Here is a 14,961-nt window from a genome sequence, read left to right on the forward strand (position 1 = left end):
CATATGCTTTTTCCAATTTCTCCAATTTCAATGATAGAAAGTAACCGTAAAAATATGAAAGAATAAATGAAAGAGAGTGAGTAGCACACGAAAGCGTAGCGGCGAAAGTCTCGTCGCGGGTTTAAATTGATAGGCACGAGTTTCGAAAAATTGTAAAGAAAAAGGGTTCGAGGGGAGGAGGGCTCACAGAGAAAGTTGATTTTGTAAAAATGGACATACCCGTAGGCTGCGAGGGTTGGATCGTAAGGGTAGTATCCAGTCGCCGCTGGCTGGAGCGCCGCCGTGCCCCATGCGCTGCCCATATCCGCCGTCATTCCCATTCCCGTCGCGTCCTTCAGTCCATACGGATTACCCTGTAATTCATTAAAACTTGATTTTCAACCCGAAATAGAGAAATTTTATTATCATTTATTGTGGATAAACTCCAAGTTTAACGACATTGATTTGATTCGAAAGTGATTTCGCAATTACTCGATGTATAATTGAAAAAACAAACGTGATAATAAAATGATGAAAATAATTCGTCACGGTCGTTCGGATAAGATAAAATTGGCTTATTTATGGGGAAGCTGGTTGGAGGAAAGTAGAAGAAAAAAATCGGTTCGGTCGAACTGTTCCGATAGGAAGGCGGGCGGCTCGAGATACGCTGCCAATTAATAATCACAAACTGAGACATCCGCGACTGCCATAAAGCAAGAGCGTCCGCCATAACGGGCTCCGCTGTACAACCTCGCGGCAAGAGAGCAAAGCGGAGAGAGGGGGGTTGGAGGGAGCAGAGCTTTTGGTGGCGGCACCAGCAGACTCAAAAAGCCACGGACGTGCAAGTATATTAGGTGGCTAATGGTAGCACAATGGGATATTATTAGGCCGGGCTTAGGAGAGGGCCTTGACGCGGTCCTGGCGCCAGCGCGTTTCGTGTTACACCTCGGCCCGTCGCCCGCCTTATAATTCTTCATTTCTGCTCCTCTTTCTCCCTCTCTTATTCTCTTTTTCACCATCATCCTGCCTCTTTTACACATTCTCATACGTATAAGGTGGTCCAAACCCCGCGCTTCAATTTATCCTGCTCCCCGTCTTTTCGACGAGAGCTACCGACCTTTTTCCATTTCATTTTCAGCCGCATCTCAATCTTCATTATACGACGAAGAATATTTGTCCATTTTATATATATATATATATATACGCGGAGCATAAGAAAATCAGTATTTCTGCGAAAAATCGGCCGTTTCGTCACTCCCTTGAACACTGTGTAGTACGCGTTAATGGAACAAAGAAAAGCGAATAATCATTCGTCCATTAAATATCGTCAATCATCCCTTCTCCTTTCACATTAAAAGGTACGTTAAATACACGCGGGAACATCGAAATATCCTTATTGATATACATACATTTGCCGGCACATGTACGTTCGTATATGGCTGCATATATGCACGTAAATGTATGCGTATTATGCGGACCTCCCAGAGTCCTCCCTACGATCCTCTAGGCATCTTTACGAGGCTGAGTGGACCACGGGTGGTCCAGTTGGTGCTCGATTATTGTCACGGCGTTGTGGTTTACCCAAGCAGTCTATATACACATATACAGATGGTTTTGTGTACACAGACGAAACAGCGAGTGAAGCAGCGATCCGCAATTATGATCTGTATTGTATATACCGCACTGTTGTGTCGCACAGGCACAGATAATCGAGGCATAAACCGCGTCACAAGCGTATTACTGCATTATAGTTGCAACTGTACTACCGCTGTTTCACTTCCCTCTACTATTGAGCACATAAAAAATCGAGAACCTCCCGAGGTTTTCTCTTTCTCTCTCTCTCTCTTGCTTCCCTTCTTTCTGTCTGTTCCGTCCCTTCCTCACTTTTCTCCACTGTCTCCATCTTTTTCATTCTCGTTTTCTCTCCGTCTCCCCATCTCTGTGACGTTGGTAACGTAAAATAATTGAATTAAGTAACGAAAGGGCGAACATACGATAACGCGATGAAGCCATATGCTTTGGTGTGTATGCAAGTTTCTACGTCCACGCCAGATACGTACACGTTACGAAAGCACCGAGACTCGATCCTCTCACGATTTTTGTTCTCATTTCCCATTTACATGCGTTAGTCGGCTCTGTATTTAAATACTATTTTATTAAAAATGACAAATCTGCGACAGCTTCATCTTTTTGTTCATTTTTCATTAGCTTTTTTTGGTTATGTTTGTTGTGACTGTTCAACTTTTTTGGTTCGCATACCTCAAACATTTCGCCACGTCTGCGTTTAAATATGAAAAAATAAATAATGTTTTGCTGTATTCCGATGAATTATACGAATACGACGTTTTGAAGAAGTTGTCGAAACATTTTTAGGCTGGAAAGATATCGCATGAGTGATTAATTTTGAATAATTTACTCCAATTAATTAGTAATTTATTGTTTAAACTTCAAGATTCGAATTTAAAAAGAGAAGATTTTTCTCTCGAAAGTGTTTATTGGGAAATTCGGAGAAAAATTGAGAAGAAAATTGATTTTTGACGTTGCTGGTTATGCGTAGCCCCTCAGGCTTTAGAGAATGGTACCGTCGTTCAAATGCAGAATTAGAGGGTTGCCCGAATGGTCGTTGAACGAATGCGCCAAAGAAAGAGAGAGAGCGAGAGAGAGAGACGGAGGGTGGATATATTCCTTGGAGTCTGGGGACCACCGTGCAGGTCGGCGTAAACGTATAGGTATATGAACTAGAATACTGTAAGGACCGTGGTGGCTGGGTTCGAGGGCGCGCGCGCACCGTTCGTTCTTATTGCCCTTATTGCCTCCGCGCACCGCCCATTTCATTCAATGCTAATCCGGTTCTTATTACGTTCTTATAACGCTCGTTGAAAACGACGAACGTTCTCGCTCGCTCTCTCTCTCTCGAATAAGAGAACGGGAGAGAAGAAAAACGAGAAGAGGATCACGTCTCGAGCACGTGCTTCTAGCGATGGAGCTCGTAAACGATCTGGGAAAACATCAACCGAAAAAAAAAACACAGTCCTCGAACATATCGTCGTCGAAGTTTTCAAATTAGAAGAGGCGGCGCATCTTTACGGATCATGATTTTATTTAGCGATTCGAAGGAATGAACGGGCACAAAAAGATCGGCGAATCGGTATTCGCCGATGTATGTAAAATTTGATCGTTTTGTCAACACACTCATCGTTGAAAGGATGAATAAGAAGAGAAAAGACTTACCAAAGGTGAATAAAAGGCGGAGCTGTCCATACCGATACTCGGATACGGCGTTTGATCGGTAGCGGATGGGGTCGGGGTCGGATAAGACGAGTACGAAGTGGCGCTTGGTGCGAGTCGAGGATAAGCGCCGAGCGCGAGCCTCGCCGCGCTGTCGTATTGACAGGAGCACACGGTTTGACCGGTAACGGGATCGGTCATCATCGGCCTGCCATTTTCACAGCAAGCGGTGCCAGGAGGTCCTCCGCTACCAACGGGGGTGCTCGCACCACCACCGGTCGCTCCTCCTGGTGTACCTGCACCGGTACCGGTCCCTCCCGCGCCACCGGTCGTCGTCGTCGTTGTCGCTGTCGATGACGGCGACAGGGCGCCCGGACTCAATCCACCACCCGAGGACATTGCCGGTGACGTTGCCGTCGTCGGCTGTCCGCCGCTCACCAACAACTGAAACAACGAGATGGCGTGATTCGCCTTAACATTTTACCGATTAACATTCATTACCGATACCCTCACTATTTTATTACCGATTTTCAGAAAATCGGTACTACGATCAACGGACAGAGGAACAATAGATTTTTCACCAAATTATTCGAATCGATTGTCGCCGATATTTCCTCGGGATCGGTACGGAATTTCGCGTCTTCGAGTTATCTTTCGCCTGCCAAGAGGAAATCGAAATTGACACAATTCCCAAAGAAAATTTTCTAGTTCAGTAGCTCTACCTGCGCGTCCGACGCTTTATATTTAGCCGATTTCTGTATCGAGTCGAGATCGAGTGAAATGAAAGACAGTGAGACAGAGAAAAATCAACAGGGCCAATGCGATCTAATAATAAAACAAGTCAGCGATCGGACCCCCGATCGAATTCAATTGGCACGTATCGAAGCACCTGCTCGACGATTCCGCTGAATCGCCAGAATGCGCGCGAGCACTGAGATCGTCAAAAAAGGGGGATCGGCAGGGTGACGAAGAAAAAGAGACGTTCGTCGTCGTGCTTCAGCATCCGGTCTTGTCATTTTTCAACGCTGCATAACAATGTACGCGAATGTTATTTCAACGAATGCCAAAAAATCGTCAGCGAATCGTTGAACGTTGTAATGTTCGTTGTACGACATGTAGACACGAGAGAAAGACGTCGACGTTTCGCGTCTATTCGAAGAAGCGTTAAGGGGATGCTCAAATTGCCAGTAACTCTGCGGTAGTTAAGAAGAGCGGAGAGAAAAATAAACACGAAAACGAGAATCAGAAAGGCGGGGGGCGGGAGGGGGGGGGGGGGGATGAGAGCATAAAGAGGAAGAGAGACAAAAGCAGATGTATTTTTACGCTGATCTCGCTTACGAGCTTGAGCCACTAAAGCTCTACGTGTGCGCAATTCCCGTCGAATACTTCGACGAAGAGAACTCCGCCTCCAAAGCGTCGTCGTTTTGTCTCAAAAGCTCAATAAACAGTGTCGCTTGTCACACACACACACACACACACACACAAAACGAGGAAACGTCGAAATGTGAGCTTGAAAAAATACATTCTCAACGGAGGGGGCCCCACGAGCGGACAAAGTCAATAGGAAAAAATAGTCGACACGAGAGATACATTTTCATACAAGATATTATTTATTATGATAACAAAGTGGCGGGCGCAGGAAGATTTAGGTGTGCAAAAGGCACTCTTCGGGCCGGTTTTTCGCGCCGAGTGTCAAGCTTATGGAAACGTGTGAGTGCGTGTGTGTGAAAGAAGCGGGTGCACCTGTGGAGAGCAACCGGTTTCCCGGCTGCTCGAGAAGGGTATATATGCGCGATGAGGTGAACTGTCCGATCCGGACGTTCCTATACATCTATATCTATATGTTAATATATTAATTTATTTAGTTATATATTTATATTCCAACCGATAAAGGTAGCGGAAAGAGTGTGAATTCGTTTATAAAAGGCACGGAAACGTCTGCTCGACCCGGCCTAATTTATACGAATGCTCAAAACAGCTAAATTATTTGTCTCCGGGAATAAAGCTTTACGGAGGCGTTCGCGAAACGTCGATTGATTTCTTTCGACGATTTACTTGAATTTTTTAATCGAACGTTATTTCGATCCCATTTAATTCGAGCGAATAGAAGGCTGAAACGATTAATCACAAATTCCCGCGCGTTCAAACCAATTGCACACATTGGAGTTGCATCGAAATCTCTGTCAATTAACGTCGCGAGGTCATTTACATGCTGATCTTTCTCGAGTCCATTTTTTCACACCGATTAGAAAGTTTATTGACTTTGAATGAAGAATATAATGAACAATCGTTAACGAACCGTGAAAATGAGATTGAAATTAATGCGCGAAGTCGCGGATTTTAATGCTGGCGAGCAACGAATTATTAGCTCGATAGATTATTTACGAGAGGTGCATGCTCGATGGAGATTGAAGCGAATTTTCATCGAACGACGCAGACATTTCCATCGATCATGATACTCTAACCGGGTTTTCTCTGGGTCCAGAACGCGAGAAGAAAGTTTGGTTGAGTAACGCGTGCGGCTCGATTGGGTAACCGGACCGAGAGCAATGCGGTCGCGAGACTGTATATTACGAGTTGCAATACTATAATAGTACGAAGCGGTGGAGCACGAGAATCATTTGCTTCTACGTGTATACCGATGTTGGATATATGAAATATATAAAGTGGCTCGTTCGTAAACGATCGCTCCAACTGGTGAGAAGATGGAAATTGTCGCGATGGTTATGGGTTCGGTCGATGAAATAAAAATATATCAGAGATGCGTGTATGGGATTGATGGGGTTTCCGCGCGGTCAAGAAAATATTCACCTCGAGTCTCGCGAGGCGGCGTAAAACTTTCACGCGACATGTGAGGAATACGCGATGCGACGGCCGTCGGGCTACGCGGCTACGGAGGGCCGCGAAAGCAGGTGCGCCTCGTTAACTCGGAGCCGCTTCGATATACCCATTAATTCAAACTTGAGCCAGCAGGAGCACAAAACCCCAGGGGTTTTATGGACAAGGGGCGATATCGATTTGAAAATCTCTTTGGAATGAAGAATCTCGTTAAGATCGCCTTGGAATAGGAGGATCGCTAATCAGCTGCGAGAGGGTTTTGTGCGTGAATAAATGCGATTACGAGGTCGCGCGATCGAGCTTACCTGAGAGGCCGACGGATAGGAGTATCCGAATTGAGCGTACGCCGACATGTCGCGGCGTTTGCTCTCTTATTATTCGTGTCAAAGTCCTCTGTAGCGGCGAACACGAGGTTCTCAAATTATGTGGTTAAACGATTGAGAAAGGCCCGCAAAGGGAGGACACTCCGATCGTAAGCACTACGCACCTACGCGCACTCAACACTCTGTAGAATAACACTAAAGTTCCTCTCTCTTTCTCTCCGTTTTTCCGGGATAAAAACGCCGGAGGTTGGGCCCAATCTTAGCCGGCAAGGGCCTTTAATCCCACGGAAATATCCTTCGACGAGGGGACTCGGATGAGATCCGTGGCGCGACTTGTTTACCCGAGTCCTCGAGGCTGTCATCAGGGCATCTTCTTTCTCAAACTTTTTCCCATTGATTCGAAGCCCCCTCTCGTCCGCATACTGCTCGCTAAGATTTATCCACCCTCTTTCTTTTCGAAGCTACCAAATTCTGTGTATCTCGATGTTATCCGACCAAAAACACCACTGGATTCAACGAGCTCGACCACGACACGGTTCGCTCAATTCACTACCGCGAAAATCCCGGATAACTGACGATTCGTTAGTTTTTAAATGGAACCAATTAATGATTATGAAAATCCGAGGATTGGACGGAACTGCACGCGAGTCAACGATTTAGCCATAGGCGCGAATAAAAAATGTTTGATAACACAGCGAGAAGAAGGTCACTTCTCTTTCTTCGTGTTCGTACGTACGATCCGTCCCCTGTCCCTGTCTCGGGGCTCTCCAGACTACGACTGACTCGACTCTACCCACACCACTTCATTGGCTTCCAACTCGACTCGGCTCCGATCACCCTCTGGTGTGGAAAGCGCCAACTAAAACCCGCTCCTACACTGAGCTCCGTGGGCGGACTCGAGCGAGGAGCGACCTATCCCGGCGAGTCTCGCGGACTGCGTAAACCGCCCACTGGGAGTTGCTCCGACGTCTCATAGGTTCGTTCGGTTGCTCGCGGGCGGTTCCGTTCCATCGGGGACCGCCTCTCCCACGGTGCGAGCTCTACCCCTCCATTTGCAGCGTGGAAACCAGCGTGAAACGAGCATTTTCATCCCTCGCGGCAACTCCAACCCTACGACAAGTTTCACCCCCGTCTCCCTCCGTCCCTCTCGAACTTCTGCCACGCCGTAGAAAATCCACCTCTCATCCTATCTCCGTCTCACTCCCCCAAAAACCTCATCCTCGCGAAAGCCTCTCTCCCCCGCGCACAACAAACACCACTGAGAACAAGGAGGAACGAGTGTGTTTACGAGACTCGACTCTTGTCAACCCCGTGGCCGGGGACTTGAATAAATCTCACGATTCCAAGCTCTATATATATATATCCGAGCTCTCGCTGCTTATACACCTATATACGGCTCTCGGATTATCATTCACCATTTATCTGATACCGCGCCAAAATCTTAACCTCGAGGCACTTTCTCGATGCGAGGATGCACGGCGGACATGTTGGCAGCAACGATGACGACGACGACGACGTCGCAGCCTACCGTGCTATTTCAATTGGACCCACTTTCCAAGAGAATCGTCTACTTTACGTAATTTAGTCTTCCGGTAGCGTGAATTCTGGCTCGTCAAGTTGTACAGGATTCTTCGAGGGGATAGAGAAATAGGAAAGGGATGTGCTCGACCCCCACGGTAATTTGCAATAATTTCACGGACCATTAGCCGATATTCCCTATTGGGGTTAGCCCCCCGTACATCATCGGGCTCCAGCGGCGATCTCTGGTCATCTGTGCGGAAGTGATGCCTACTTCCGTGCATAATACGAGTAGCGCACGAGGGCCGCACAAGTTTATTACCAATGGACGAATCGTATGGTCACTTGAAATATTGGACAAGGGAGGAAACGCTTTCCCCGTAGGTCCTGCGTGCCCTAATAGGATTAGGCGACAGGTCCCCGAGTATTGCCGATGCGCTTACACGGCTACGGGGATGCGAGATAAGATGACCTCCTGCTCCTCTCCAGGCATCCGTTCCGAAGCTGCCTGCTCAAGCAGATATACAAACCCCAAATTCTCTATGTCAAGTTAGCGAGGTTAGGTACGTGCACGGCGTACATACCGGATATCGGATGACGCGCCGCCGGTTTCTACCTGAGCTCCTAAAGGCCTCTTACCCGATGCCCTCGGAATGATTTACCACCGTCCGCGCAAACCCGGTGACCTGTCAGGGCTTTTACGTTCTTCCCCCACAATAACAACCGATGGGACATTATATCTGTTTGTGAAAACTGGACTCCTTAACGAAAATCTCTGGCTCCGGCCGGTCATCCAAGAGTCACGAGCAAAGGGTCTCTCAAAACGACCCGTGACCGAACTAATGCCCTGCTAAGTTTCCTCTAATAGCGTCCTCGACATAAGCTGCAAACGAACCGCAAAATTGTTTTTTTTTTGTCTTACGTCTCTTGTCATTCTTACCGAGTGAAATCGATACGACCTGTGCATGAAGAAACATCGGTATCCTTGGGGGACAACGGAGATTATTGTCAGTCCGTTGCAACAGCTCGACGCGGCCTTTGTTCCTTCGTGACACGAATATTTCGGGAGCAACAATGCCGTCCGTGTTTTGTCATTTAGGCAACTTTTTTTCATGGATATGAAACGATGAACGAATGGTGTCACCAATCTACTATTTAGTTCGTCGTTCCAATTTCGTCATCAGAGTTGAGATCCCGCGAAGAATTGCATCGTCGAGTTGGCTACTATAACGGTACCATTTTCACTCGTACGGGCTGACGAACGGCAAGCGTTATGGAAATATGCGCAATGATACGCGAATGACGATGCACAAGAGACATTGAAAACGAGGTTTCCTCTGACGAGGCATGGCGTCCAGGCGCACGCAACGGGTATCGATTTCCATCGTCACGGGGCTACCTCCGCACTTGTGATTAACATCATCTCGCGTTACTGTAAAACTTTGAGTGCGTACGGCGATACCGAGAAAAACGTTAACGCGAAAGAGTAGCGTATTTTTTCAACGACGAGTCTTTATCGGTCTGAGGCACGGCGCGTAACATATGTCTTGTCCACACGAGGAGGAAAGACAGGGAATTGAAGCGTTGACAGCTTAAAGCCACAGTCAAAGGTTCCGGATTTGATAAGCAAACATCGTGAGATCCAGATCGTGAGGCATTGTTGGTTCTAGAGAAATAAGTCTATGCGAGTTGGAACAACGAAAATAAAGACTATGTGTACACGGTGTATAGGCTTGTTGGTAGATAAGACAGATTTGAAGTTGCTTTCCCCTCGGTTTATTTTGCGGTCCGAGGCGAAGTCAAACGCCACGGGCCAACATAGTTTTATAACGTCGAAGATAGAGAGCGTTAGGCAACTGTCAACAAAGGCCCGTTTACCTGACTCGGCTTGTTGGCACAGCCCTTAATGATTTGGGCCAGAATTTGACTCTGTATTCTTATCTCCAATGGCGTTCGTAACAGATTTTCCAAGGCTCTCGATGATAGGGCCTCTACATCGACATGGCCGCATAGAAGACATCTTCCATCAACATGAGATTCGGGGCTTTTACGACGATACACAAAAGTCGTTGTTGGCTACACGGGGGCTATTGAATTTCAAAGCCCTTTGCTACCTAATCTCGATAGTAAACCGGTGATGATGTGCTCACCACAAATTCTCTCGTAGAAAGAACAAAAGGATATGTTTGTCAAGTAGCCTTGCCACGAAATCCACCAATCAAGTACGGCATCCCATCGTTTCTACTAGCCTGAGCCGAGGGTCGATAGATTTTGAGTAATAGGAACCTGAGGGATAAGAAAACTTGTCTGCTGAAGTTGTTACAACCGAGAAGATTTTCGAGGCCCAGACGATTGGCTGGCGCCTTAAAAAAACCTTTATAGTGTTTTATTGGGGCGCGAACGCTCGCTTCAAACTCTTCCTCCTCTTTCAATTCCTCTTCTCCTGGCTCTTGGTAGCTTTCTGCTCTCGCAGGAGAATCAAGCAAAGTTTCTCTTTCCCTCTCTCTCTCTCTCTCTTGGTATGGCCGACCAGTATGTCGCCGTAAAAAAGCCGGCTGGTTCAGGCGATCCCTCCTTCCATATACCCCACCGGACCCCTTTTCGATCCGGTACCCTCTCGTCGAGCAGTCCACAGAAAGACAGAAAGAGAGGGACAAGGAAGAAAGACCAACGACGACGACGACGGCGACGACGACGACGACGACGACGACGACGACGAAGCAACGAAGCAACGAAGCAACGAAATGTCAACCGTAAACCTCGCGAGGCAACACTAATTAACCCGACCGAAATAAACTGCACCGCTCAGCGTTGCTCCCCTTTCCTATATACTTCGCCTTCACTCCTTTAACTTCTTTTCCCTACTACATCTTCCTTGTCTCGCTCGCACACTATCCAAAACTCCCTATTCTTCTCTTCCTCTGGTTTCTTCTCTCTGTGGCAGCTCGATTCCAAACTCTCCGGCAACCGATACGTATATACGTATGCGATCTTTCTCTTCCTCCCTCTCTTACGAGCTTGTCTCTCCTCAGTTAGGAATTTCTTGAGCAAAGCCCTCTTATCGATGCCAGAGAGCTCAGAGCTCGACAAGATAGAAAGAGGGGGCAAGTGAGCGAGACGAAGATAGTGAATACGGAGATTCTCTCTGCGAGTCTCGTATACGAAATTCCCTTCGGCCTTACGACATCTACCACGGGAGGTTATACGGTGACTGCCCTTTCTAGCCCTGTGTGATTGCGCCAAAGCTATCCAAGTGCCTCTGACACGAAACGACCATGGGAGACCGCAGGAAGAGTCTCTTTACCCGACGGGAATCGAACCATGGCATGCTTTGCGGACCTTCTTTCTCTCTCCCTCCCTCCCTCTGTCCCGCCATCTTGCCCTTTGCGACCTATCTGAATAGGCTACAAACGCACAAGGGCTGAAACTACCTCCGTGTCGTCGTCGTCGTCGTCGTCGTCGTCGTCCCCGCGCTCTCCTCTCTCGTTCTCCCATCAACGGCAGCAGCAAACCACGGGGTTTCCTTGTCTCCTGCTGATGTCCACGCATTTCCATTTCACTCAAGGTCCTACATACGTATATATGAAATCCATTACTAGACCGATGCGTAAATCCCGTAACGGTTTCCATGGAAAGCGCATCAGGCTTCACCGCGGCGAGGGCTGCAGCTCGTATGTGCCTCCAGCGGCGAACCCCCTGGTTCTACATGAAAAAGGACATCGCAAGATGACAAAGAGCCCTCGTCCTCAAATTCGTTTACCAGAGAATCTTTTCCACCTGTGAAATGACAGATTTGTTCTTCCACCCCGTGACAAAGCTGTAGACCATTCATAACCATTTGACTTCGGTGAATGGCCCGTTGACGAACGTTACTCCCATCTCGAAATTCCTCAAGTTTACGAGATGAATCAGTCAAAAATCAATTCCCACGAAGACTGTACGCAGTATACACGATAAAACCTCACATAATCATCGCGTAATCGAATTGATGGGTAATAACCTGAATAAATATCGGGACTTGCCGTGATATCGAGACTTTATAAGCGCTCCTACGATAAGACGAACATCAAATGTGTTTTGCTATGCGTGTGTGTTGAGCACGCTTCGATGTAACGTGTTCCTAGAGAATGAATTGGTCATTATAGCATGCTGATTCATAATGCAAGAAGAAGCTGCGAGTTGAGAGACAGAAGGGGGGAAAACAGCAAGTTGAGAAATCATCGATGCATGTACGAGCAAACACACATAAATATAATCGTGCTCGTACTCTCTCTCTCTCAAATTGCGCCTCGATAGTTTTCTTTCTTCGCCAATCAGGCCAACAAGTCTATCTTAATGAAGCCAACAGGTATCACTTGTAAGCAGAAGGACAAGTGCGATACGAACAAAAGAATAACTACGCAAGTAAATAAATAAATAGGAAGCGATCGGTGATCGAACGAAACTATTTCTTTTTGTCACAGTATGCTCCTTAACGTACGAGAGGACACGGAAATAAAAAATGGACGAGTCTTGATTGTGGACATGCATCTCAAAGTCGTAGAAATCGTGTAGAATAGGTGCGGGTACAATTTGGCGAAAGGAGAATCCCGGGGAGCCCTACGACTCTCTTGGAGGATGCTCGAGTTGGAGCGTAGGATAATGATCGACGGAAGTGTTCGTGTTAAAATATGCAGATCCGGTTAAATTACTACCGGGCGGTCGGGACGGCCTGGCAACTTTCCTCCTCCTCTACACTCATTCAAGCACGTAGTACGTATAGATGTGCCGGCTATACGAAAATATACATGACTATATAGAAAGGTATTTAGATGTAAACGTATAAACATATATGTGGCTGTGTGTGCCTACAATCATCGGACTCTTGGAGAGAAGAGAACAACGCTCCCGTTAAGTGCTTCATGTACACACGTATATGGATGTTTTTATGTATATCTATAGGGATATTATACTATAGAGGAGAGGAATAAGAAAGGATATGGCAAAGACCCGGGCGCGTAAGTTGCTCCTGGAGGTCGAGGCCGGGCCATACTTCTCTCATGGCGTGAAGCACGCGTGGGAAAGTATATTAAAACCGCGGTGAGTGCCAAGCCAAACCCGATATATATATCCCGATCGGGACGCGTCCACGAGATATTCTCCGCTCTATCACGTATCCCAACTTATCATCATTTATTCAATCAATGAAAGCCTAATCGGAGGGAACGTTGCATTTTTTTGTACAAACTTTTTTATACTTGGCACGATCAAGGAGGCTGCATCTCGTGTTTTCTCTACGGAGAATTCATCATCTTCACGCAACTTTTCGGCCGGATCTCGAGCTGCTGCATATATGGACTCTCGCATTGAATCTGTGCTGCTACAAATGTCATGCTGGACACGGATTTTGTGTGTAACCGTCATTCGGCGTACAATATTGTTTTTATTGATTTACGTATTCGTTATATTGAATTGGGATGATTTTTCCGGTCGTTGGTGGTATCCGTGTTGACGGATGATGATTAAACTTATTCAAACCTTGCTCGGGCGGAGCGTTGAGACGGAAATCGTTCTTACAATTTTCTCAATGTTTACTCTCGCGGGACATTTGTGGGTTTGAACGTTTTTTTGCGTTCCCACTTACTTCGTTTTTTTCAGTTTCTCTGGGATTTAACGAGTGAGTGCAAGTGCGCGAGCGTGACGTGCGGGACTAATCGACTTCTTAACACGAAACGACCATTAATACTTGGCGAAACGCTTGCGCGTGACATTAGCAATCTCTCTCTATACAGCAAGAAAAGAGGGAAAAACGGAGAATCACTCTCGTTGGAGGATTCTACGACAGTGAAACGTCGACGCCGAGGAGCAAATGTTCAATGGAAAGCAGCCCAATTCCTAAAAATACATCCGACCAATGAAGGGGAATTCAAAGAAACCAAAGAAAAAAGTAGCCATTCATAACCCCGATGTGGGTTTAAATATCAGTTGAAATATCGTTCGAAAAATCTCTCCTGCGAGAGTGCTAAGATATCGCAAGTCCCAGCCTACCTCCCAATACCATATCAATTGAAGTACATACAATTAAGTATTGAACTCAATCATTGAATATTTTCCAAAACACGAATCTACGTATGTATAAACAGATAGATATTTAATCAGGAGACTGCGTGTTTCGAGGTATAGGAGAAGAAGGGCGGAAGAAAAAAAGGCTGATCGTTAATCGAAGGGTAGCTGTTACAGTCTCGATAGCCTAACTCGTAATATGTATATTGTACGATTTATCGTTGAGTCCTTCGTACCCAATGTATATCTACAAGATACACGGTACGCCATGCCTTCGTATTATATCAAAATATATACATATAGAAATATAAATTTATACAAATACGTATATATGTACACACACCCGCGCGCGCGCATATATAGAATAAAACTTGCTGCTAAAGCTATAGGACGAAGGATCGATAGGTACGTATCGATATGAGACTCTGCGGCGGTGTATACAACCCTCGAGAGGAGCATTTCTCCCTCTCTCTTTCTCTTTGCATATATGCACCGATGCACCACTTTATGCGAGCATAATGACGCCGTAAGTATTCCGCCGCCTACTCTCCATCTAGTTAACAAATATCCATCGCGAGCACCGTTAACGCACACGTTCGTGATAATTTATTATCTCGCATATGTATACGCATACGTGTGCGCGCGTGTGTGTATCCATGCGTATAACACGTACATATGGACTGTATGAATATTTGCGATATATGCGATGCTTCTCTGTGCCGTGCCTTTCTGGCTTGCACGCCACCCCGCCCGCTTTATATGTTCGACCCGAGAATACACATCGCAACATCGATATCAGTCAGCAACTTGTACATATTTAAAAAAAAAATGATAATAATAATAATAATAATAATAATAAAGAAAACAAAATAACGAATTTACAGGTCGAGGGGGAAAAATGGGATACGCCAAGTGCAATTTTTCGGAGTGTTATTTTAACATTTTGTTCGTGCCTGAAAATTTTCGCAACGATTTAACTTCGGAGGTTTATTTATTCTCGTTGGTTCTGGCGGCCTCTGGTAAATGCGTTAAT

At 46.3% G+C, this 14,961-nt stretch overlaps 1 protein-coding gene across 2 annotated transcripts in view; it reads right to left on the reverse strand.

The window, feature by feature from the left end:
- The window catches only part of LOC122417368 (homeobox protein caupolican-like), a 47,558-nt gene that overhangs the window by 17,925 nt on the left and 14,672 nt on the right, over window positions 1-14,961 (reverse strand). Inside the window, exons 1-3 of one of the 2 annotated variants that reach the window (XM_043430815.1) lie at window positions 6,351-7,135; window positions 3,211-3,651; window positions 220-353 (exon numbers count right to left, since the gene is read on the reverse strand). In XM_043430815.1, the coding sequence (XP_043286750.1) occupies window positions 220-353; window positions 3,211-3,651; window positions 6,351-6,398 (623 nt within the window). In that variant the 5' untranslated portion in view covers window positions 6,399-7,135. Of the gene's footprint in view, window positions 1-219; window positions 354-3,210; window positions 3,652-6,350; window positions 7,136-14,961 lie in introns of those variants that run through there. The other variant, XM_043430817.1, reaches the window with a different exon arrangement.

This window comes from Venturia canescens, chromosome 10 (genome assembly GCF_019457755.1).
Source record: "Venturia canescens isolate UGA chromosome 10, ASM1945775v1, whole genome shotgun sequence".
Taxonomy (NCBI): domain Eukaryota; kingdom Metazoa; phylum Arthropoda; class Insecta; order Hymenoptera; family Ichneumonidae; genus Venturia; species Venturia canescens.